General features: G+C 41.4%; 1 protein-coding gene across 4 annotated transcripts in view; it reads left to right on the top strand.

Annotated features, from left to right (window-relative positions):
* Positions 1–26,699, top strand: part of LOC126997324 (SURP and G-patch domain-containing protein 1-like) — a 70,277-nt gene that overhangs the window by 8,856 nt on the left and 34,722 nt on the right. For 3 of the 4 annotated variants that reach the window (XM_050858351.1, XM_050858348.1, XM_050858350.1), the window contains 3 exons: positions 4,705–4,880; positions 8,526–8,643; positions 16,072–16,209. In XM_050858351.1, the coding sequence (XP_050714308.1) occupies positions 4,705–4,880; positions 8,526–8,643; positions 16,072–16,209 (432 nt within the window). The remainder of the gene's footprint in view (positions 1–4,704; positions 4,881–8,525; positions 8,644–16,071; positions 16,210–26,699) is intronic. The other variant, XM_050858349.1, reaches the window with a different exon arrangement.

A 26,699-nucleotide genomic window follows, 5' to 3' on the forward strand; every position in this document is an offset into this window, starting at 1 on the left:
TCACCAACATCTTACTCTCCCTGCACTTTCTCTCCCATCTCCCATCTCCCTCTCACTTCCTCCGTCACATTTCTCTAACATTTTCTTGAGTTACTTCTTTTCTCCTAAACTGCCTCTTTTATCTCATCCGTCCACCACCCAATCCCTTTCTCTCCTTTTCCACACGACCTATACCTGACTACTTCCTCAGTTGCCCTGACCACTGAACTCTTGCACACCTCAAACACCTCCTTCACTCCTGCACTGTGTTCTGTCTGTGCTCTTGCTCTTCCAAATATTTCCTCCACTTTCCTCCTTTACATCTTCATGTGGCCACTGTCACGCAATTTCTCACTTGCTAGTTCCTTCCTACCCTTTTCCTTCTTCCCATGCCCTCTGAATTCCCATTTCTTCTTCATCCTAATTTTAGCTACTACTGTGAAGTGATCAGATCCACCATACATTCCTCTCACAGCCTTTGCATCCACTACATCCTGTCACACCCTCATATCTACAGCTCTTTAATCTATTTATCTCCTCATGTCTCCCCTTGCCCATGTATACCTGTGAATTAGCTTGTGGTGGAAGGTGTTTTCCAAGAACACACCCCTCTCAGCACAAACATCTACAAGGTATTGTCCATTCTCATTCACTCCATCCACACCCCACTTCCCGACCACACCATCCGTCTCCCTGTTTCCAACTCTTGCATTCATTTCTCCTAACACAGGAATTCTTTTTTCACTTCCAAAGTTTTTAAACTGTCCTAAGTCCTCCCAAAATCTCTTCATCTCACTCATGCCTTTCCTTCCTTTATCATTCACTGGCGCATATACACACCCATGCATACCTTACTATCCCTATCTTCCCCGTCATCCACACTCTCCTCGAACCACACCACCCATGCCCATCCACTCCTGCCCACACTCGTGGGGAGGCCAACAATGCACACCCCTGTCTCCCCCTTCCCCCTCTACCCCTGCCCACATTGCTCCCCCTCCACACCCTCCCACAACCTCTCCCTGCCCTCACTCCCACACCCCCACACACCACTACCTTTCATATGCATCTCACTCACACCTAGTACATCAATCTTTCCTTTCTGGAATTCTTTAATTATCTCCCTTCTCTTCCCTTCCTCATTCATCCCATTCACATTTATGCATGCTACCCCAAGGAGCTCCTCCCTGCTCCTCCTCCTTCCCTTCCAAGGGGCAGATGGAGATCCCCCTCCACCCGTAGCCACTTTTCGTCCACTTCCAGAGGGGCCTCTGGCAGCTGGCAGGGACTGCTCATTCCCGGAGGGATACAGGGCACCAGTTTGTCAGGAACTACCATCCCTCAATTATAAAAATGCAAAAAAAGATAAAAGGATGAAAAAAGAACCGTCCCATAAAAACAAAGTACCGAAGGTACCTGCCCTCCCCTTTAGTTGCACCACACTAAAAAATAAAATTACTTTACCATAAAACACTGCTAAATGGAAAAAATGTGGTGTAATAACGAGGTCACCTTGTGAAGGCGGGGTAGGGCTTGGCTACCACAGATGTGTCTGGTAGTCCAGTGAGGTGCTGATAGTTCCCAATGATCTGATTTAGCTTTACCCAGTGGCACCTCTAACCTCATTGGTTACGATACTGCCACTGCGCAGAGCTTGTAACGAGGAATTATCACTGCAACACATAACCAATTATTATACTGTCAAACCTCCATTTCATAGCATAATTAGTTTCCCAAATGTTGTACTAAAACTGATTTGTTCAAAGCGAAACAAAATTTTCCATAAGAAACAACATAAAATGGATTAATCCATTCCAGGTCCCAAAAGTAAAGACCTTTTTTTACCTTTTTAGTTGTATTTCACGCATAAAAATGCCTATAAATGCAACATACGATATTATAACATACCATCTGAATAAAGAATAAAACTACCTAAGCAGATCTGAGATGCGAACACCATTTTCATGCTTCTGTATGATCTCTTTCTTCACCTCTGTTGCTGTTTTCACTATTTTCCATTTCACTTTTACGCTTTTACTAGCTTTCTTAGGCCCCATGGTGGATTATGGAACAAAACAAATAGTAGAACTATCGTAAATTGCGGCATATAAGTTGACTTTTTGAGCCTAAAATATCTCCAAAACTAGGCGTCAACTTATGCGGTAGGGATAAAATGCGAACCTTTACCACCGAGTGGCAAACAAGTGGAGCAGCACTACTAACAATCACTGTATGCTATATTTAACACACAGATTGATATATGAATCATAAAATAATAATAAAAGTTCAGATTATATCAAAACAAAACCATAGGCTGTATCTAACAGCTGATACAGCATGAAGGAGGAGCAGAAGCTGCAGTGAGAGGGAGGATAGCTTGTGCTTGGAAGAGCTGGAGGGAACTGGCAAGCTTATTAGTGAACCAGAATATCCCGCTTGGCAGCAGAGCACAGGTGTACAGAGCGTGTGTGAGATCGGTGCTCTTGTATGGGGCAGAGACTTGGGCTATGACGAAACAGCTGGAAGCACTATTGATATGGTGTGATGTGAGAATGCTTGGATATTTGATGGCAATCAGATGGCAAGATGGAATTTCAAATGAAGAAGTGGTGAGGAGGAGTGGCCTGGAGGAGTTGCTGAGTAAGACCAGATTAAGGTGGTTTGGACATGTGAGAAGAACACATCCTGAGACGAGCACTGAACTTTGAGGTGGAGGGCAGAAGACCACCAGGAAGGCCAAGGGAGATGTGGAGAAGGGTGGGGGAGGAAGATATGAGGAGGCTGAACATCACGTAAGAAATGGCTATGGACCGGCAACAGTGGAGGAGGCTCATATCCCGTCCAACCCCACCATAGCGAATAAATGGACGTTAAACAATGATGATGATACCGGAGGCTCGCTGAGCGCCTACCCACACTTCTGGTGCCGTTCGCCCTACTCATTGTACAATACAACTGGTAATTCTGATCTATACAAATATGTCGTGACCATACACTATGGGGGTAAAGACTTCAATAAGCTCAGGAAATGGTCATTGCCACAGGTCTAAGGAGGTGCACCATGGTGTGTTTACCTCTGACATCAACAAGAAAGTGGCTAAACCAGCCCCGTTGCTGCTTGTGCCACACCCTCGATTCTTACCAAGTATTGGGGGGATGTCTTGAAAATCTGACGCACCAGAACAAGAAATGCAAGAATATCACAAGATTTTGGGAAATTCTTGCTTGCACTGGGGTATTTCTAGATCGCCAGATGACACCTTAGTTTGGGGGCCGACTTATACGGCAAGTATAGGCCTAACTCATAATTTGAAGCTAATAATTTTGAGGCCGACTTGTATGCTGCAATTTACGGTAATGCACAACACAAGAAAAATTACCAAAATCAAAGAACAGTTGTAGCGGATGTTCTCTGAGTGAGGGTTGTGGCATGACTGACATGCACAGTGATGCTGTGCTGCCCTTGCCAAGTAGCTTGTTCTGCAACTGAGTTATCCTATGGCAACTGGTGCAATTACGAGTTTGAAATTCTGTTAAAAAAACGATTTGTTCAAAAAGTAAGACATTCCAAAACCGAGGTTTGACTGTACTCCGGTTACATAACCGATATAATTACTTCACACTGCAGCCTCCCTGGCTACTACGTGGGCCGGGATATGAATCCCAACCAGGGCAGTCAGTGTGCAGCTCACCTAGCTGTTCATTCTCCATATCAGGCTTGTCGATAAATGGGTATCTGGAGAAACTTGGGGAAGGTAAACTGTGGCAATCCTGGATCTCACATTGGCCCTTATCCCGGGGTAAATTGGTTTGTAGCTACCACAGGCTCAATGGACCAACAGATCGGAGATGAGCACCGCAGCCACGCGCAGCTGTATCGTATTCACTCACTTTTACCTTTACCTTACAGCATATGAGCATTGCATTATCGATATCAAGCTACAAGGCTTATCACTGTGCATTAATACTGAGCCATTGGCACCTCACTCATTCAGCCAGTGCCTGAGAGATGTCTCCAAATCCTATGTCTGTGTGTCTCAGAACACATGGTGCTTAGAGAGTTTGAGAAGTTTTTGGTGAGAGTTACTGTGAGCTTGTGCAGTGATGTTGAATAGGACAAAACACATATGGTGAGTGGGTTATTAACCCCATTAACCTCTTCAGGAGAGTGATACCAATGTCGGCATCATGAAGCCTACTAGTCTACCATATGAGCATATTTTTCTTCAGTTTTTCTTTTTCATCTTTCCCACCTCTCCCTAATCCTAATAGCAGCTCAGCTGTCACATCTGTCTCTAAAGATGAACTTTTTGTTCAACCTTTTTCTGGAAATTCCATTTTGGATGAATCCGGGTATATTCTTCCCACTAATCCCACTCCTGACTTTACTATGCTAATAATAGAATTCTTAAGAATGAGTTTTTCAAAGAGCCAGAACAGCAGTGCATGAAGGACTATGGAAAAAAACATCCTTCTGACAATGGAATTAGATTAACCACTTGTCATTTATTGTTTGTCGTTGTCAAACTCTGTTTATGTCCCCTATAAGCTACATTTCATACCTACAAAAGCTATTAAAAAAAATAGTTTACAGATTTGGGGAGTCATTATAGCTTATTATAGTTGTTTTGTTATCTGTGTTGCTGCCTATATAATCTAAAAGGTAGGAGGGACTGAAAATTGACTTATGAATTGCATGTGAATATTTTGCCATCTTTATTACAGATATAAAAGAAGAAAAGTGTTCACCACCACATAAATCAAAGCCATCAGGACAGAGCACTAACAAGTTAAAAACATACCACCACAATCTTCCAAAACAAATAGATCCTGCCCATATCAGCTCCTGGCAAAAATCTACTTCAGAAGAATGGAAAGTCAGTTCAAGCTATGACTCTAGAGTAAGTACTGCAGAAAGATTTTTGATATTTGATAATTGATAATTGAAACATCCACTGTAAATCTGCATAATTTATTTTTACAGCATAGGAGGCAATCAATGTTAAATGTAAAAAAAGAAAAATCCCTCAACGTACTGCTCCCAAAAATCAAACATTATCCAAATTGAATATTGCAAAACGATTTGAAAAGTGTCATGATACTCTTCTCTTGAGAGCCTTCAAGTCATAGAAAGAAGGAGATACAGTTGAAGGAAGGCTGTTCCAGAGCTTACCAGTGTTGGGATAAAAGAATGAATTGATTAACTTTTGCATAAGGAATTTGGAAAGCATTGAGGTGGGCTGGAGTGGAAAATAGTGTGCAGTAAGGCTGTATGAGAAGTGAAGACATACAGTTAGTAAGTTCAGAAGAGCATTTAGCATGAAATAAGATACATACTCCATACAGGGGTGGACAAGGCCCTTATATATATATATATATATATATATATATATATATATATATATATATATATATATATATATATATATATATATATATATATATATATATATATATATATATATATATATATATATATTTTTTTTGTGTGGGGGGATGGGGATTGGGGACACTGTTGGACTCATCACATCTAGTAATATATTTTATAGAAATGAACATGATATTTTTATTGGCAACCATTTCATTGATATAATCATGGTGTCCTTAGCTAGGAATCCATGGAATCATGTTTGAATCTCTCCCAGGGCAGTTGGTAAAAAGCCCACCTTTTCATTTTGGGTAACTTAATAATTAGGTTAGATTGGACAACTAGACAACTGTATGAAGGTATTTTATTCAGAATGTGTCCCCTCTCTTATGAAAGGGGATTCATATGCATCATATCAAATATACAAAACAAATTGCTGAAATTGCAGTAGCCTGAGACCCAACATGAGAATTTAGTTGGAGATCATGTCACATTGGATGAGATCAGCATTGGACAAACAAAAAGTCTATGGGAAAATTTAATTTTGTTTGAATATTTCTGAAAAATCACTCGACCCTTGACTTCCTGGATATCAGATTTCTCACACAAAATCTGTGGTCTGGCAATTGTCAGGGAACTAAAATTAGAATCCAGGTAAAAAAATCTAGGGTTCAGTTAAGTCTGGCGGTTGCCTCATGCCTAGTCAAGTCTGCGTCTGCAACACTTGCTAGGTGGTCGCGTGTTGTTGCGGTAGTGGTGATGGTGTTGTCGCCTCCACAATGGGTTCACTAATTCAATAAACTGTGTATTCTTGTTCAGAGTTGTTAAATTTCCTTAATTTTATTTGGTATTTGCTTTTTAAGTTTGTGTCTTCAACGAAATGTCCACAATGGGTCCAGTAAAGTGCTTCTTCTTGTGATGTAGATTCTTGTCCGCTTGTTTACAATTATCAGCTGAGTAGCTACTTGTAGTTATAATGTTTTTATTATCCATTTATTTATTTATTTATTTTTTTAAAGTGTGCACTGGAGAATGAGGTAAAAGTCTGGGGCAGGTACTGAATTTTGGTGATTGTCAGACCAAGTATTGTAAACATCTGTATATTAACTGTGTTTGGGTTACCACTTGTGATGCTTTTGTTACTGTTAGTTAGACTCGCACTGTTACTTCAGTGCTCAAGACTAGAAATACAATTACTGCACTTCACAAAAATGTTTGTTGTGAGTTAGGTAAGTAACACAAAGCCTTTCCATAAGTTATTGATTGTTTTCGTGGAAGCGATATTGTGGGCTGAGTGGAAGCCATCACTTTTGTCAGTCTCCCTCTCTGAATAGTTAAAAGTTGTGGAAGTTAAAAATACATTATACAAACTTCTATGTATATACAATCTCAGTGAAAGTGAGGAATCGCCTAAATGTTCAACACCCATAAGGCACACCCTGCCACCAAAGTCTCCTGGCTTGTTCTGCTCTCTGCTGGTGACTTCGCAGAACAGTGGTGTGCCAGTGACAACTCAGCAGGATTCCTTTCACTGTCTTCACGCTCAAAACAACCTGACCTCGCCTAAACATGGTGACACTAAACTGAGCAGTTATTGCAAAACTTGTTCTTAATATCTACATACCAGTAATTTACACGGGAATAGGCTGATTCCCTGACTGTAGCGATTTACAGTTCGAGGGTCGAGTGCACCTTAAAAGTACAATAAAAATCCTCACATGCTTACATGGCATGGGGACTGGCAGATTGGTCAACCTAAGTGAATCAGATATTGGCAAAGAATGTAGCTGTACACATTACGTGACAACCCCTGCTCATATTACTGGATAGCATCACACACCATGCTTTTGGCTGATTGGCTGAGAGTGACTGCAGTGTGCCATGGATGATTTATCCACATGTTATAGAAATCTTTGCAGATTTGGGCCACTTGTCAGTTAGGGTTTGGACCATTTTAAATGGGATACAGTTATTAAAAAAAAATATTTGTTAAAAAAATGCTGCACAAAACATGAAATGCCTTTGATTAACCCTTTCATTGCGCATGGCGAGGGAGGCGACTATCTCCCCAGACACACTATGGCAGCCGGACGGGGTAGAGGGGTCTCTTTTAACCTCTGCATCTCAAAAACTATTCATCACAGCTAAAAACCAAAAACACCATTGGAAAGAGGAGGCCCAGATTTATAGGATTTGGCTATGTATGCTTCTCCTGCGAACGTACAGGCACGTTCAGGGTGTTGCCTGTGAACACTTAAGTCAGTGCGTGTGCGATGGTCAGCCATATTGAGGCAACTGCGGAAATCTCTTCACGGGCTGTTGGCAAGGTAGTATTGCCAACTGCAAAATTTACAACTATTTGGTCAAAAAATCAGTCAGGTGATAAGTGAAGCTATGCAAAAATGCCGCTATATTGGACAACAACATCCACCAGTTACTTGTCTGTATTAAGTGGAAATTTAGTGGAAAACCCACAGAATTGGCAATCCTGTGGGGTAAGAAATATTGTTGGAACACTCATACACGGGAAATTTGAGTGCGACTGGAGCTCGCAGCAGGTGTTTAGCACCACCAGCAAATGTGCTACTGCTCGCTGCGAGTGTTTAGCTGTTTAACCCGGTAGCAGCGGAGATCATGTTTCTTAATGGTCCCTCCAAGCGAGAAAAATGAGAAAAAATCTCCCCTTACACAAACCATTTCATAATATATATCAATGCATTTTTGATCAGATTATATATCATCTATTTTGGGGGGTTTATATCATGGCACAAATTTGACCCGTCGCTGCTACACGGGAAAGCCACAAATTTGGCCCATCGCTGCTACCAGGTTAAGGGTTAATGGACACAAGGACATTGTATATGCAAGAATGTGTGTGATCATGACTTGTTTTTTATATATTTTTATTCATGTCCATATAAAAAAGCAATGCTATATAAAAGGTATATAATGCAAATATCTCTGCCAGTGATTTTCAAGATTTTATCATGAATCCTAAACTAATGAAATTGCTCGTTTTTTTGCTTATTTTGGGAAGTCTACTTTTGCATCTTCCAAACCATTTTGTTGGAAACTCATGCTTTCTTTTGTGTTGAAAAAAATTGGATGTGTGGAAGTTGCAGTAACTCTTAAGGAAATATAGTATGTCATGTAAATTACCTTTATCGTATACACACAGGTTGATGCCTCTGCTGCCTCTGAAGAAGTGAAACCTGAAACAGACAATCCTGATTGGTTCAAAGATGCTCTAAAGAGAGCTCAGGCCAAAGCAAAAGAACTGTCAGAAGTTCCATCAGGTTGGTTGATAATTTTGTAGGCATTAATTATTATTATTGCTACTATTATTATTATTATTATTATTATTATTTTTATTATTTTTATTATTATTATTTTTATTAGTATTGTTATTATTGTTCTTTATTCATTATTATTCCTGTATATCCTCGTGTAGTATTCAATCACATGTAAAAGTTGACTCCCTTTTTGTCAAATGTATCAGACATTTATAATATACCTTATATTTAATCAGTCTTAGTACAGTCAAAGTTCAATAATCTGGCCACAGATAGTCCCTCTTGCCTGATTGTTCAGTATTATGGTGGTCAGTGCTAGAATGGATCACAAGCTGAACAAGATGCCTGGTCTGTGTCTTAGGGCTGCTTTCACAGTCGTTTTGTTTGTTTTGATCGTTACCAATGGCGGCGATCGCTGCTATTGAATTTCCACTTAAAACTGGCCGATGGGGTAGTGGCGGCTGCGGGGTTAGCCTAGCCCCGCAGCTTACCATACTCTCTCAACACCTCTCGCTTCCTCTGCAGCCGCCACTACCCCATCAGCCAGTTTCACGTGGAAACTATAGCTTCGATTGGCGCCATTGGTAGCAATCAAAACAAACAAAATGACTGTGAAAGCGGCCCTTAGTTTGGGAGTAGGTTAGGTTGGATATGTGCATGCGCATATTAACCCCTTCAACACGAGGACGCATATACTGCGTCCTTGCGTGCCCCGTATCATATCTGAGGCCGCGTATAGTGCGTCCTGGCTCGCTTTACCCAGCATATGAGTTATTTCTTCCTGGATATCGTACGATAGTCTTTAGGATGTAGGTCGTATATGATACGGTGTCTTATTTGACTTTCAACGTTATTATTGTGTAAGAACGTAAGTGTGTCTTGTGCTCATTTGCACTTCACAGTAACAATCAATTCTAACAGAAAATAAGAAAAATAATGAGAAAGAAATGATATATGTGTGTGGAGTTCCTCTTCCCTCGTGCAGGAGCTGCGGCCTCCCCTCCCTGTCTCCCCCTCATACCCATCTCACTATCTCTGTTTTCTTTCTTTCTTCCTTCCTACCTCCTCCCTGCAGTGTGTGTGTGAGAGAGAGAGAGAGAGAGAGAGTTACAGCTTGATTCCGCTGATATCGTGACCAAAGTGTTTATCTCCCTCTCCCTGTATCTTGATCCCTCCCATCTATTTACCTAGTTGTATTTACTTAGTTGTAAATTTACAGGGCCTGAGCTACGCTCGTGTAGTCCCGTCTCCATATCTGTACTTGTCCAGTTTTTCCTTAAAGTTGTGCACGCTCTTTGCCGATACTACATCCTCACTTAGTCTGTTCCAAACCTCTATGTTTCTTTGCAGGAAGCTATATTTTATTTATGTCTCAAGCATCTTCCATTTCTCAATTTTTTACTGTGTCCTCGTGTGTTGCTGGTGTTTCTTACTTCTCTTAGTAGCAACTCCTCGTTATCTACTTCTTCCATTTTATTCCACAATTTATGAATTTGTATTAGGTCTCCCCTTTCTCTTCTTTGTTCCAATGTTGGCAGGTTCATTTCCTTTAATCTATCTTCCTGTGACAATCCCTCCAGTTCTGGAACCATCTTCATTGCCATCCATTGTATTCTTTCTAGTTTTTTGTGTTTCTTCTTATGGGGAGACCACACAGTTTCTGCACATTTCATCTTTGGTCTAATCATAGTGGTAATCATCTTTTTCATCATATCTTTATCCATGTAGTGGAATGCCGTTCCTATATTTCTTACCATTCCATACATATCTCCGAATATCCTATTTACATGACTGACTGTTGATTATCTTGTATTGTCACTCCCAGATCTCTCTCTTCTTGAACTTTTAATATTTCTCCATCTCCCATTCTATATGTCCATTTTGGTCTCCCTTCACTCTTTCCCGTTTCCATTACATGACATTTCTTCACATTAAACTCCATCTCCCATTTCTTACTCCAATCCCAAAGCTTATTTAGGTCCTCTTGCAGAATTTCAGTCTTTACTATTTCTTATGTGTCTCAGCAATTTTGCATTGCCTGCAAACAAGCTCATGTAACTATTTACTTTCTCTGGCATATCATTTATATATACTAGGAAAAGTATTGGTGCCAGTGCCGATCCTTGAGGCACCCCACTATCTACATTTCTCCATTCCGATTTCATGTCCTTTACCTCTGTTCTCACAACATGGCAGATATGCACAAATATTCGTGGGCATTCGTAGTGTGTGATGAGGACGCTGTCTGTCAAGCTTTGGTAACACCGTTGTTTCTGCTTTTTGCACTTCCCTGCTACTCACCCTGATGACGTACGTGCTGTTACCTGCCCCCCACGTAGCCTTTGCCACCAACTCTTTTTCATGCCATCAACTCACGCTACCAGCTAGTGATGCATGTTCAATCGTCGTCAAGAAGATCAGTGGACACCATTTTGCTGCCAGAACAGCTAGAGAGAGAGCAGCGGATGCCATTTTCCTGCCTGTAAGACGCCATAACCATAGCAACGATAAGGCTTAACTGAGAGGCGCACAAAAGTGTTTGATAGAGGGGTCCAGTTGGTCTGGGCAAACACACCGCTGATAGCTCTTACATCGTCCGAGTCATTTGAGGAGTTGTCCGAGCCGTTGGAGCCGCGAAACGGGAGCTGACCGGCGCCAAGATCAGTGTTTACACAGCTGACTTTGCAGGTGCGTGGCAGTGTCTCCCTCAGCTTTCGCTCACTCTGTAGCCCTTATTGTTGCCTTTGTAATTCTACTATGGCTTCTAAGGGTAGGGCTGTGTCTTCCACACCAGGAAGCTGAAGATGCTGTCGGTGGCAGACAAAATGGGTGTTATACAGGACCATGAGAGAGGTGTGAGCCATGCTGAGCTCATGGTGCGGTACGTGTGTGTGTGTATGTGTGCGCCGCGTGTGTATGTGTGTGTGCGCGCGCCATGTATGTAGTACCTATTTACGTAATGCATTACACAGACCATTTCAACTGTTAGTGGTAACAGGCGTGCAAAATGTGAAGAAAAAAATCCCTCGGGTAACTCGGATTTTCGAATAACTCAGATTGGCCTTCCCCCCAATTGGTCCGACTTATGCGGGGTATACTGTACTGTATTTTGCAGCTGCGGTGGCGTGTGTACAACAGGCATGTAAAAGTCAATCATTTAGTAATTTAATGATTTGCGACAGAAACAGTTAGCAGATTATTTCATAACTAAAAACTTCGAAAAAAGAAGAAAAAAAAAAGGTCTATCTGCCAGTGCGCTTTAGGCAAACTTGTAAAATTTTACCCATACCCATAAAAATACGGCCCCCTTGTAGGGCCCCACAGCCAACCTGGCAGCCTCAGTGCCTTGCAGTGTGCTGTGCGGCTATACAGACAACATGCAGACAACACACACAATAAAAAGAAATATATACCTACGTTTAACCCCTTCACTATGGCCGGACTAAAACAGTGCCGCGTGCGTCATATTTCAAATGTCGCTATTGAATATAACAAGTTTTCAGCCATAAACTCAACATAATCATCATGTATTATATATGAAAACATGCAGAATTAAATGGTGCACATAAAGAAGCATAAATTAATTGATAATTTTGAGATGTAAGCATAAATATAAAGATAAAATAACTAGTATATTGGCTAAAGCGCACCAGGACGCAGTATGTGCGTCCTCGGATATGGTACGGGGCATGCAAGGATGCAGTATACGCATCCTCGTGTTGAAGGGGTTATTAGGTTCATCGGTATTATTACACGTACACTCAACCCTCGATTTGCCAGACCTCCATTTGCCGGATTTCGGATTTGCCGGACAAGAGTCCGTGGGGTAAAAAAAAAAAAAAAAAAAAAAAAGTCCGGGACAAGTCGATTTAAAAATACCCCGCCCGACCAATTTAGCAAATCGGGCACTGGATGGCAGCGCGGCGATACACGCCTAGTACTGGACTGTACACAAGTCTGCCGCACACACGAGTGTTGTGCTTACGTCGATAATACACCTCTTCTTCTGTGATGCCACAACCCACCAAAGCTATGCGAGGTGTAGTCCGGTGGGTTGTGTTCGGACATATATAGGGTAAAGTCCGCAGCAGACCGACATTTTCCATTGCCGGACATTTGCCATTCCCGGACAAGCCTTCCCCCCTTTTAGTCCGGCAAATCGAGGGTTGAGTGTATTTTTAAGTTTTTGCCTCCTATAACGAACTTATGGCATTAATGGATTAAGTTCCCCCCAATGAGAGCGTTTCCATTATCCCAAAATTGCCAGTGGTCACTAGCTACTTTAACTAAAACTGAGTTAAGGCCTGTTGAAGTGATAAGGACCCGCACACTCTAAAATCTTTCTCGTGATAAATCATGATGCACTGTGCCTATATTCTACAAGACATTGATCCCAAGTGTTTATGTTAACATTTTTCATGTGAAGTGGTGAGAAACACTACCATTCAGTTGTTATAAGCTGATTACTTGCAACTAAGCTTACACCATTCTCACATTTTTTTATAATCTCCTGCATCATGTATAACTTTAACCATTTTTGCAATAGATTCCACGAAGACTAATGTTCAGTCTGGCAAGTACCGGACTGAATCTAGTCAGTACTACTCACGGTAAAGATATTTAAAAGGCCGAAACCCGCATGATGCCGAAAGGAGAGGCTGAGGGGCCGAACTAAACCTCACCAAGGCTTACCAACACAAAGGGCTGTAGCTATAGGACACTTTGGAGAAAAAACAGTGGAACACCTAATTGTAGAATGTAGCAACTACGAGAGGCAGAGAGGGGAGTTAGTAGCAGAATTAGTGGTGGTGATAGGTAGGGAGAGCTGATCAAAAGCAATACAGGTCAAAAGAAGAAGAAGGTTTGTTTTGGTTTGGAATGCCAAGTCATATAAATCTTCCTCCAAGGTATAAATACATATGAACAAGTAAAGTCTGTGTTCGTGATTTATTACTTGCTTTAGTGTATCAAGTGCCTACAACTGATAGTACAGAAGTTTTTTGTAGACCATAAAACAAGGAACAACAGGTCGTAGATTCTACAGCGGTGCAACTGAAGGTTCATAATTTCATTTACCATAATACCGCTACTTAGTCAAAGATTATTGAAGAAAACTGGTAACTCTCGATTTACGCGTGTTTGGTTTATGCGTTTTTGAAATAATGCAGGGTCCAAAATCCATATAAATGTTTAATTTACATGTTTTTTTCACTTATACGCGATATTTTATGGAGTGGCCACCAGATGTCTCACGCAACTGGACTCACACGGCGCCACGGCCACACAGCTGAGCTCAGTTCTTCCCACGCGCCACTTGAACAACAATACAGTACCCACGCTGCCACGCCACTCAACAATAGGGGTGGGCAGGTACCAGTACCAGTACTGGTACTAACGGTACCAGCTATACGGTACGGTTCCGGTACCAGACTGCTTGGTACTGGTACCAATACTAGCCAGTCGCTCATGGTGTCCCTCATTTCTTCCTCACACGGGTGAGGCTGAGACTGAGTGCCTGAGTGGATATCTCGGTGATATGGATATTCTCTCTCTCCACTGAATGAAGTGAATATTTATTTTTCGATAGAAACCTACCTCTTTTTTTATTTACATTGTTTTTGATTTACGCGACCTCTTCAAGGACACAATACACGTGTAAATCGAGAGTTACCTGTATTCATAACTTTGTTTTGAATTACATTGGGATAAACAAAACATTTTTTTTATAGTAGACCCACTTTTCTGTACCATGTTATGCTTTCCAGATAATCTGGAATCTTTTTCCGAGGAATGGAACTGTTCTAATTAGTCCATAATATCAAGAGTTTATTGTATATATATTAAATCTTTAACCCTTTCAACACAAGGACGTGTATATTGCGTCCTTGCGTCCCCCGTACCATATCCGAGGAAGTGCATACTGCATCCAGGCTCTCTTTAGCCAATATACGAGTTATTTTGTCTCTTTATTTATGCTTTCATCTCAAAATTATCAATAAGTTTATGTTTCTTTATGTGCACCATTTAATTCTGCATGTTTTCATAAATAATACATGATGATTATGTTGAGTTTATGGCTGAAAACTTGTTATATTCAATAGCGACATTTATAATTTGGCGCGCCCGGCGATCCCGGATATGGCGCAGGGCACTGTTTTGGACCGGCCGTAGTGAAGGGGTTAATTGTAAAATTAAAACATTGTGTAATATTGTTTACTGCTTGGCAGAGCCTGGTAGTTAAAAAAAAAATGGTACAAATTCTTAATGCACTCATTATGTTACATAGTAAGGCTACTCATTCATTCTTGTGTATCATAATAAAATTTCTGCATAATTTAGATAGAGAGGTATCAGTGAAATCTTTTATTTTTTATATATCAAAAGATTTACAGAATATAAATTGATGTGTCTGTGTTTATTTTGTTTATGGTGATAAACTTTTCCATGGAATCCAAATAATAGTATACTTCAACTTGTCTAATGTATGTACAATAATTCCTCCTTATACACAGTTGTTAGGTTCCAAATTAGATCCCTACATAAATAAGATCCGTGTTTAACATTTCAAGTACAGTTTGCACTAGGTAATGGGAGAGAATTAAAGTTTACCATCGTTTACTCAAACAGCCTAATTTTATTTTGCCATACAATGTGCCCGTTTTCTTGTGACACATAATTTTGAATGAAAACATTGTCAGAGATATCCAAAGCACTTGTTAAACCAGTGTTTTGTAAGTTCATTACATACCTTACTGAAGTAAACAAAACAGAATTCTGGGGATACATCAGACTCTGTCCTCGCTAGGTGGCTGCGTGAGCACCGGCAAACCTTTTTGTTTGCTGTTGTCTCATGCTGTTAAGCGGGTGCATTGTGACCCCACATTTGTATATAATTACATTATGTACTGGAGTTAAGTACATATATAATTAGTAGTAGTGTGTAATATTTTCCCACAACCAAAAAATTGAAAAAGAAAATGGCACCATTGCCATCACTGCCATCTTTGTTTACGTATCAGCCACTTTTTATTACCATTTGATATTTGCTATCATTAATTTCGTTGATCTATTTATGTATGCAGAATATAAATAACAAATGCTTAATATTGTATACATATGTATTCAATTATTTTTAATTCTGATAATTTTATATAAAACTTTTTTAGATGCTGAACCACATAAAACCAAAACCGTGCATATGGAGGGACTATTGTATATCTGTATACTAGATGCATTGAACTAATGTTTGTAGTTGTTCATTGAAAGTGAATTTTTATTTTTTTATTGATGTGCTGGGGTGAAGCAGCATTATAAAATGTAAAGTTTTATATATTGTTAAAAGCCCACTCATTCTAAACAGTGTCATTGTTTCTCTCCCACTTCCACATGCTAGGTTAGTATCGAGGCAGCTTTATTGATGAGGTTTGCTAGTTTCTCTCTCAGCTTGTTCCAGTGAAGAGGATTCGAGCAACAACCAATTTTCCGACAAAGCCGAGAGCAAGAAACGTAAAAGCCGCTGGGGAGGTCAGCCTGCCCCTGCGGCTGCTCCAGCCGCAGCACCAACAACAGGTATTTGTTATCTATCCTATACTTATCATTAAAGTGCTGTAAATGTTTGTCTTCATCAACACTAAGCTTAGCAACCTTTGCAGAATTCACCTAGGATACTACCCTTTATCCAACTATTTACTTCAAACCAGGCAGGATAGGATATGTAAACTTGGGAAGTGAGAACATAAATGAGTCAGAGCACAGATGATTCACCTAGTCGGTATCACGAGAGCTGGCGGGGATAATCCATCAAGGGTGGATTCGCGGACTTGGCAACTTTGCTTGGGTGATAATGGTACTGCGCTGCTCATTGACTGTTGTTTACTAGATCTAACCTGCAGTCAATTCTGTTTGTCTGACATAGCCTTCTATCCCTTGCTTTCTGGTACCTCTTAAAATCAACAATGTTGGTATGTAAATGCAGTTATTTTTATAATCACTCTTCATTATGGCTATTTATTAGTTTATTACCCAGAAATAATGGAAATATATTTCAGGATTATGATAGCATGATGAAAGAGGTCAATGTTTATGTTATGACTACATAGCATCACTACACATTATGACTAAGAACTAAAAAAAATATACCAAAAAATCTTACGATAAGTGAATTAATGAATAACATTGTGTAGACTATAGCCTTGTACTTTGTAGTACTACAAAAAGTAGTAAAAAAAAGTTAAGCTCTTACCCCTCTTCGGGCACTCATAGAAATAGTGGAGGTATGAAAAAACCCTTTTTTTATCTTAAAATTGAGGCCTTTCTAAGACATATTTACTCATGAGCATTTTACAATTTGACGCACCCATCCATTGCAAGTTGGTTCAAAGAAGTAGACTGCATGGGCTCGTGGTCCAATTTGTGGGCAATCGTAAACATCCCGTCTGAACTATTTTGCCCATTTTGATATAAGATTTTTCGTTAATTATTTTCATTATTTTTAAATTTTCTTTGTAAATACTTTTCTATAACATTTATAAGAATGTTTGTCATAATAGCAAGTTTTTCTGTTTTTTCATCATTTATTATTACCGTATTTCCCGCCATGTAATACGCACCGGAGTATAAGATGCACCTATAATTTGGCAAGATATATTTATAAAAAAATTAAAAACTTCACATTTTCTCCGAACTTAATGTATATGCAGTATTACATTTGGCCATCTTACTTACAGTTATAACTATGATACCGTATGTTGCTTTGTGCCCTTCTCTGTGTTTAAAGTGTTCTACTGTTGGTTGAAGAATTACAGTGCTCTTACCCCAAGCAGCTGTGACTTTGAAATGGTAAACAAGTGTTGGTTGGTAGATTCACTCACTGCACAGTGTGCAGGTGGTAACTTTCACCGAGCTATTGAGGGAACTAATCACACAGGGATGCTATGTTTGATGGGCAATCTTGGTCTTGATCTTGACTTTCAGGGACTGTATACCTACCGTATTTGATGGCTTATAAGACACATGGGCTTATAAGATGTAACCCCCCAATTTCGGCAGGCATTTGAAAAAAATATAATAAATGGGTTTGAAACACGAGTGTCAGGTGAAGATTTTTTGCCTGACATTCGTAGCCCTCCCCACTACCAGGTCATTATTAAAGTTTCACATGTATTCAATCAATCAATCAATGGGGGCATACACCGGGGGGGCGCGTCGCCTCGCCCACCTTACGACACCAAGCCCGGGGGTCCCTCCGGGTGAGTCTCTGTGCAGGCCCCTTTCCCAACCCGAGTACCTCCCGGCAGGATCTTTCAACTTGCTCAAGCCACGAACTCTGTGGGTGTCCCCTTGGCCTCCTCCACTCAGGATTGTCTCTTACAGAGACAACCTGATGAGCAGGATCAGCTTCCGGAAAACGTACCACGTGCCCGTATAGCCGGAGTTGGTGTTGACGGACTATGCAGGTAATATATGTCGAATCAGTCTCACAGAGTAGTCGCCGGTTTGACTCAAAGTCATTCCAGTGATATCCCATGATTCTGCATAGACACTTATTACCAAAGGCATCAATCCACCTCTCCAAGTCCCCATTTAGTGTCCATGTCTCACAGCCATAGAGTAAGACAGGGAACACAAGGGACTTGAAGATCCAGATCTTTGTCCTTCTGCACAGGTATTGACAACGCCATATACTCGTGTTAATCTAGTCCATAACACTGTGGGCCAGACCAATCCGCCGTAAGACTTCCTGGCCAGACTCACCCTTGTTATGAACTACGCTACCAAGATACGTGAAACTTTCTGAGATCTCAACGTCCTCGCCACACGCATGAACAGACCATACTGTTTCATCCATTCAGATCCTTATCAAATCCCAATACTTTACATTTAAAACCCTCAATATTTGCTGGGACCTACCAGAATTGGTCCTTCTTGTAGACTTGAGGGTACTGTTTTGAGATGTAAACAAACATGGCGGAGACAGCGACATTCAGAGGGGTAACGGGTATAAAGTTTGTGTATCATATTTCTTTAATTATTATTCTGCATCATAAGTTTAGTTGTAATATTCTAGTACATTTTTAAACATAAGGAAGTGTGGCATTTCAAACTTGAATGTGCTACAGTACCCTCTTGAGTTTCGCGCTGTCCGAGTTTCGCAGTTAGTCCTAAATTCTTACCATCCCGACTTTCGCGCATTATCACCACGAGTTTCGTGCTGCTTTGACATGTACGGGTCACTTCTACTTACCATCGGCGTCACACACACTACCTTAAATGGTAGTGTCACACTGGACGTTTTCCTGCAAACATTGTGGCTATGGCAAGAGAGAGGGAGAGAGAGAGAGAGAGAGAGACTTATGACCTGACTCAGGTCAAAATATGACCTGACTCAGGTCAAAACATGACCTGACTCCCTTCTGCCCCTCCCTTCCCCCACCCTTTTCATTTTCCTTTCTGTGTGTGTGTGTGTCATGACATGACCTGACTCACCCTTCTGCTCTCCCCCCCTCCCCCACCCTTCTAATTTCCCCTTATGTGTGTGACGGACACCCGGAAAAGTCGCGGTGGGAAGAAAAAAGGCCCAGTGTGACACCAGCTTATGGACAACCGACAACTCACTCCCGGGTGGGCGTACGGGCGTTGCCAGTAGCCACAACGGTTAGAAGAAAACGGCCAGTGTGACACTGCTTTAAGGCAGTGAGGTCATCGGACTCCCAGCGAATCACAAGCGTGTTTTCAGAGCTCAGACAATCATAAGGCTTCATCTGTGGCTTTGAAACGACCCGTTCTCTCTTCCTGTTTTCTTCCTTTTTCCAAGGTACATATTTTGAGATAACAAGGGAGTAAAGGAGGAAAAAATGTGAGCTCCGAGGGTCAGCATGAGCCAGTTATAATGGCGCCACTATAAACATTTGCCTGCGCCATGGCGGGCTCGGGGCTGACCATCGGGCCAAGGATAGTCTACCGGCGCCATAGACCACTTAAAAAAAAAAAAAAGAAAGAAAGAAAGAAAAAGAAATCTCCACGGGTCGGAACAAATAAGCGCTTTTTCAGTTTTTTCAATACCTCGAGTTTCGCGATCCACGAGTTTAGCGCTATACCTTCGGAACGAAGCGAGCGCAAAACTCGAGAGGGTACTGTACATTGTTTGTTGAACACGTAAGTAAAGTAAGAATGTTAAAAGATAAGTTCAAAATGGAGAAACAGGCACTTGTAAATATCGAATAGTAACCTATCTTCTCAATATCTTGTCAATATTATCCATATATTGTTTGTGTTTATCAATCAAACAAAGTTAAAGTTATATGAAGGAGGTCTGTCTTACCTCAATGATCCCTGTCTACTAAGGAGATGTAGTGTGTCTTGTGCGTGTTGTCAGGTTTGGTGTACAGCCGTCCACTAGTTTGTTTAGGTACAAGCACAAGTCACTTAATTTTCTTCCTGACTGGTGTCATTTTATATGAAGTAGTGGTAAGTACTACTGTTATACACTGTTACTTTAGGAATGAGTTGCCGTTGTTGCTGCAGAAGTGATCACCACCTTGTTTACGTTTGAGGAGAGGTTTGCAGTTTAATTTAAGTGCCATTGCTGCACTAAAACTTCACTAGCCAGGGACCTAAAGCTGAACCTTGACCTTTTAAGATGCAGGGTGATTTTCAGGGATATTTTTTTGGAAAAAAGTGCGTCTTATAAGCCGTCAAATACAGTACTTTCCAATGTAAAATAGATATTGATTAATTTTTGTCAATCACATTATATTTTAATATAGTTATTTTTACAATGAGAAGAAAAAAACTTAGTCATCCACGGATATTTGTTCTTTCAAACATGTATCACAGAAAACATCAGCAGACTGGGCTGCTGCACAGCAGAAATACCAGCTCCAGACTACAGTACCCTCTCGAGTTTCGCGCTATCCGAGTTTCGCAGTTAGTCCTAAATTATTACCATCCTGACTTTCGCGCATTATCACCCCGAGTTTCGCGCTGCTTTGACATGTACGGGTCACGTCTACTTACCATTGGCATCACGCACGCTACCTTTAAAGGTAGTATCACACTGGACGTTTTACTCCAAGCATTGTGGCTAGAGAGAGAGAGAGAGAGAGAGAGAGAGAGAGAACGGGTTGTTTTGGAGCCGCAGTTGAAGGCGGCTGCCTTATGATTGGCTGACAGTTCTGAAAACACGCTTGTGATTTGCTGGGAGTCTGATGACGTCATCACCAACGCTCACCTTATCAGCGGCTTCACTGCCTTAAGGCGGTGTCACAATGGCCGTTTTCGTCCAACCGCTGGGGCTACGGACAACGCCCGTACGCCCAACCGGGAGCGAGGTCACGGTTATCCGTAAGCTGGTGTCACACTGGGCTTTTTTCTTCCCGCCGAGTTGGCGCCAGCTGTGGCAACTGGCAACTCCAACTTTTCCGGGTGTGCATCACACACGGCCAAGGTCGGTTGCCCGTATCCACATCCACAACGTAAACAAAGCACTTGCCCTGTATCAATATGGCGTCATCTGCTAAAGTAAGGGCTGTCGCGGCTTGTGCTGCCATTACCCAAGTTATGGACTTGTTGCTGAAGTTAAATGGAAGGAAGAAACAGTTGTGGGTGTGGCATGCCTGTGGTTCCTCCATGCCAGTTCTCATTGTCACCACTGCACGTGTGCGGCCAACCCACCCATCTTGACTCAACCACATAAACACAGGGATCGAATAACAACACACACACACACACACACACACCTCTTCGTGGCGCAACTGGTAGAGCGCTGCGCTGCCAGGCGTCTTGGTCTGACAGGGCGGCGGTTCGAGCCCGCTCAGGCTGGATTCTTTCAGTTGACTAGGAGAGGTTACTGTCCCCCCTTGAGCAAAGGGATGTGGTGTGTGAGGTCCTGGCAGTACCCAGAGATCGACTAAATGAGCACTTGCTCTGTCAGGAGGGTACCTGCTGGTGATTACGAGTCCAACTCGCGATCAGGCTGTGGTGAATTACACACACACACACACCGGACTCATTAGGAACCATTGCAGATGTTTCTGACAAACAGAAACGACTTCACCATTTCTTGAGTGTGTTAGAACGTATTTGGTGAGTGGCTCACATGAACTGGGTATGTTTGGTTTGTATGAACCACTCACCAAATAAGTTCTAACACACTCTAGGAAATGGCGAAGCCATATTTGTTTGTGAGAAACATCTGCCATGGCTCATGATGAGTCTGGTGTGTGCATACGTGTGTGTGTGTGTGTGTGTGTGTGTGTCTTTGTTGTTACTCGATCCACGTGTTTATGTGGTCGGAGTTTAGATGGGTGGGTTGGCCGCTCACGCGCAGTGGTGACAATGAGAACTGGCACGGAGGAACCACAGACACACCACACCCCCAACAGCTTCTTCCTTCCATTTAACTGCAGCAATAAGTCCATAACTTGGGTAATGACAGCACAAGCCAAGAGAGCCCTTACTTTTGCAGACAACGCCATGTTGATACAGGGTAAGTGCTTTGTTTACGTTGTGGATGTGGATACGGGCAACTGACCTTGGCCGTGTTTGACACACACCCGGAAAAGTTGGATTTGCCAGTTGCCCAAGCTGCCGCCGACGCAGTAGGAAAAAAAGGGCCCAGTGTGACGCCAGGTTACGAACAACCGACAACTCCCGGATGGGCGCACAGGCGTTGCCAGTGGCCACAATGGTTAGAAGAAAACGGCCAGTGTGACACTGCCCCAAGGCAGCGAGGCCGCTGACTGGGTGAGTGCCGGCGATGACGTCATCGGACTCCCAGCAAATCACAAGCGTGTTTTCAGAGCTCAGCCAATCGTAAGGCTTCATCTGTGGCTTTAAAATGACCTGTTCTCTATTCCTGTTTCTTCCTTTTTCCAAGGTATGTATTTTGCGATAACAAAGGAGTAAAAGAGGTAAAAAAGTGAGCTCCGGGGGCAGCTTGAGCCAATTAAAATGACGCCACTATAAACAGTTGCCTGCGCCATGATGGGCTCGGGGCCGACCATCAAGCCCAGATAGATAGTCTACTGGCGCCATAGCTCACATAAAAAAAAAAAAAAAAAAAAAAAAAAAAAAAGGTCGGAATAGATAAGTGCTTTTTCAGTGTTTTCAATACCTCGAGTTTCGCAATCCTCGAGTTTAGCGCTATACCTTCGAAACGAAGCGAGCCCGAAACTCGAGAGGGTACTGTAGTCCGCTCAAGTCCGCCCCTTTGGTGCCAAGCAGAGCCAGCCACATCGGGCACCACCCTGCTCCACCAAATTGTTCCCATGTCATGGTCGCTTTAACCATCATTGCCAAGGTACCCGGCACACTGGTGACTGGCGGTGTTGTTTTTTTATGTTTAAAGTTCATGCCGCACCTTGGTTCCCATGTGTGGCTTGTCTTCTTCTTGTGACCTGTATGGTTTTATTGCTTTGCATGTCCTCCTCTCTTCTGCTTATTTACAGTTTCCTTTTCTATTGCATCACACTATTCATTATTTAAATCAATCAAAATATGTACCTTCGGCATATACCGCGCAGGGGTAACTTTTTGGCATTTTCTGGGTGAAAGAAGTGCGCATTATACTCTTCAAAATATGTATATTTCATTCTGGGGACATTGGGAACTATTGTGTCAAACGGAGGTGTTTTGGGTGTTGGTTTCGTACCAGTAACAATAACCCCTAGGTCTACCAAAACCTAACCATCGGCATACGAGACGCTTGGTGAATTTTCAATTCTTTTTTTAAAAAGTGCGTCTTATTTGGCGGGAAATACGGTATACGTACAAACCCAAAAATAGCAATAGATGTGTCAGGTGTCCCACATTCACTGGGAAAGGTGGACCTCCATTACTTGGCAGCTGGTGGGGTCTGCTGGTGGAATGGAGTAAAGCAGTTCCTTGTGTCTGCTAGACAAAGGGTGATCTGGCAGTTTGCATATCCACCTGAACAGGTGAATATCTCCCTTCTTAATGCAGTGCTTGCAGGTCTGCTGCATGGGGATGTAGTGGGGCTTGTGGTGGACGGAGATGTCCTGCCGCTCAGCGGGAGTTGGGATAGATGCCCTCAGTCCCCACTTTGGTAGGGAGGTATGTGGAGCAGGGGAGCTCCTGATGCCCCTGGAGACCACTGCCTTGCTACCTTTATTGAAATAAATGAGCCACTTTAAGGAAATGTCTAAGTCCCTTTAATTAGGTAAGTGTTTGAGTCCCTTCAAATGTCCCTTTAATTCATTGACTGAGTCCTTTTAATGAAATGCCTTGAGTCCCTTTTGTTAAATGTTTGACTGCCTCTAATTAAATGTCAGAATTCCTATGATATTAATTATTTATTATTTATTTATTATTGTCCATTTTACTTATTAGTTAGTTTTATTTATTTAATAATTATATTTATTTATTTATTTTTGTTTTATTATATTAATTTTATATTATTCAATTTTATCAATTTTAAGTCCCCTATAAAACTTTGGGCAAAGGTTTGTTTTGTAATTTTTACAATAGAAAAGGGCACAAAACAATTTGGGCATAAGTTCCTTGCTTTTTGTAATATTGATCATCAAAAGCTTCACTTAAAAAAAAATTGGGCATAGGTTCCCCTCTTTTTTTGTGTGTGTGTGTGTGTGAGTTTTTACATGGAAAAGTCACTGTTAGCACGTGGAATACTCATACATAATAAATATCATATATCACTTATCATATATACCACATGACCATAATCATAATTAGGCCATAATCATAGTTTGGGTTACATAAGCAGGCAAAAAATCCTGTGAGGGATGAGCATGGATACTTGCATCTCTGCCACTGAGCCTGCATTGGATACACACTAAATGCCAGCCACCAAATCCCTTACTATTTCCTTCAAACCTACACCAATTTCTTTCATCTGAGCATGTAGTATAACCATTTAGCTATATCCTATTAGATTTTGGTAAACTGACCTTCATTGTGTTAGGTGGGAAGGGGATGAGAACAGGAGCAACTTCATGCAAATCTGACCATTTTTGACACTCAGCTCAAAAGTGCACATTATCATCCTTCCACCGTAGCTGCCGTGTGGGCTAAAGAGCTGTGACTGGCTGGAGAGTATGAAGAAAGATGCTTCTGTTGACTGCGACCAACAGACACTGTCTATGTCATCACTGAGGGACGGGAAATGCTTGCAAAAACACGCATTTTTAATCCGTACGGGCTACTCGCATGGCAATGGGTTAACAATCGCCTCTATCACTGGATATCATCCATTTACGTGCAGTTCCGACTTAACATATTTTGTGGCATATAATGTGCACCTTTTTCATTTAAAAAATGTCAGAAAGTTACCCCTGCATGGTAAATGCCGAAGGTACAATTTTTTTTTTTTTTTTTTTTTTGCCTTTTTGCCTTTTTCCACTGTAAATTTGAAGTTTGCATAGGGTCTTATGGGTCAGTGTGACTCCTAGGCTGCCACACAACTCCGTGCCATTTTCATATGAGCGTAACTCACATCCTTTATATCACAACTAAGTAAATACAGGGAAGGGGAAAGGGAGGGAGAGACAGTGAGTGATTAAAAAATAAAGATAGAGCATGTAAGAAGGAAGAAGAAGGAAAAGGAGTGAAGGAAACAGGGAGAGATAGAGTATGAAAACAAGGAGAAAGGAGAAGGGTGTTGGGAGGGAGGAGCAGAAGGGAGAGTAAGGTTAGGGTTTCGATCAGGACATGACCCGACTCAGATCAGAGTTTTGATCAGGACATGACCCGACTCAGGTCAGGGCTTAGGTCAGGACATGACCTGACTCTTCCTTCTGCCCCTCCCTCCCCACACCCTTCTCATTTTCCTCGTGTGTGTGTGTGTGTGTGCACGCATGTGTGTGTGTGTGTGTGTGTGTTCATATAATCTAATGGGGAAGGAGAAACGGAAGGAAGAGAGTGATAGAGTGAGAGATAAGGTTAAAGATAAGAGGGTGTGAGAAAGGAGGAAACAAGGGAAATGAGTGGAGGAAATGGGACGGGAAAGAGAGGAGGGAGGGTCAGGTAAAGGTGAAGAGGGAGGTAGAAAAGGTGCAATTGGGAGGGAAAGAGATTAAAAGAGAAAAACTGGGAGGGAGGGGAAAGGAAAAGAAGAAAGAAATGAGAAGGAAGGTGAAAAATACAGGAACAGAGAGGGAGAAGAAAGAAAGGAAGTATGTAGTAGAGCACCATGGAAAAGCTTAGTGCCGTTTAATTGTAAATATTTCTGAGCATATTGAGCACTAAATATTTTTTCCAAAATTGTTGTCTTGAAGTTTAGGGTGCGCGGTATACGCCGGAGCGCGTTATATGCCACAAAATACGGTAGTTTTGTTATGAATGTCATTTCAGATTTATGTATAATACTTCAAAAGTCACATATTTATCAATAAAGATATTATTGCATTAGTTTCTATCAGTGCAATCAGCTCAAAAAGGGTTTTCATAGGGATACAAAGTCAATTTTATTCATGTTAGAAGAAGTTAAGGTGGAAATTAGGCCGCTTGGCACTGATATCGGTTTTTGGATCCTACCTTTATTTTCTCACCTAGGTGAATAATATTTTTACACAATGTGTATTAATATGCAGTGCTTCTATACCAGTAATATGGTAAAGAAAGCTGCCGTAGTTTTTGTGCAGTGCGTTATGTTTGGAATTGACAAAAGACATTCAAAATTACGTAATAACTTCAAAACTATGAATAGTATGGCAATTTCCTTTTGATCACAGATAACATACACAATAAAGTACCTATGTTACTATTTTCGTACACCTAGCTGAAGTTACAACAAATTTATTACACCGCAAAATGTTACCTTTTTATTTCGTCAAAAATTCAAGTTTTATAAATTTGTCATAAATTTATTTGAGGAAATTAATGCGTGATAATAGTACGTTTACTAAACACGAGGGTGGTGATCATTTTGATACTTGAATTTCTAAAATTGGTTAATCACTGACAGAGTTATTAAACATTATGTGCGCCAAAAACAAGTTTTGAGAAAAACGCATTTTTGTGTGAACATCTTCAATACCTCATAACAATCACTCCAACATGCACCAAATCCAAATATTTACTTA

Source organism: Eriocheir sinensis, chromosome 12 (genome assembly GCF_024679095.1).
Source record: "Eriocheir sinensis breed Jianghai 21 chromosome 12, ASM2467909v1, whole genome shotgun sequence".
In the NCBI taxonomy this organism is placed as follows: domain Eukaryota; kingdom Metazoa; phylum Arthropoda; class Malacostraca; order Decapoda; family Varunidae; genus Eriocheir; species Eriocheir sinensis.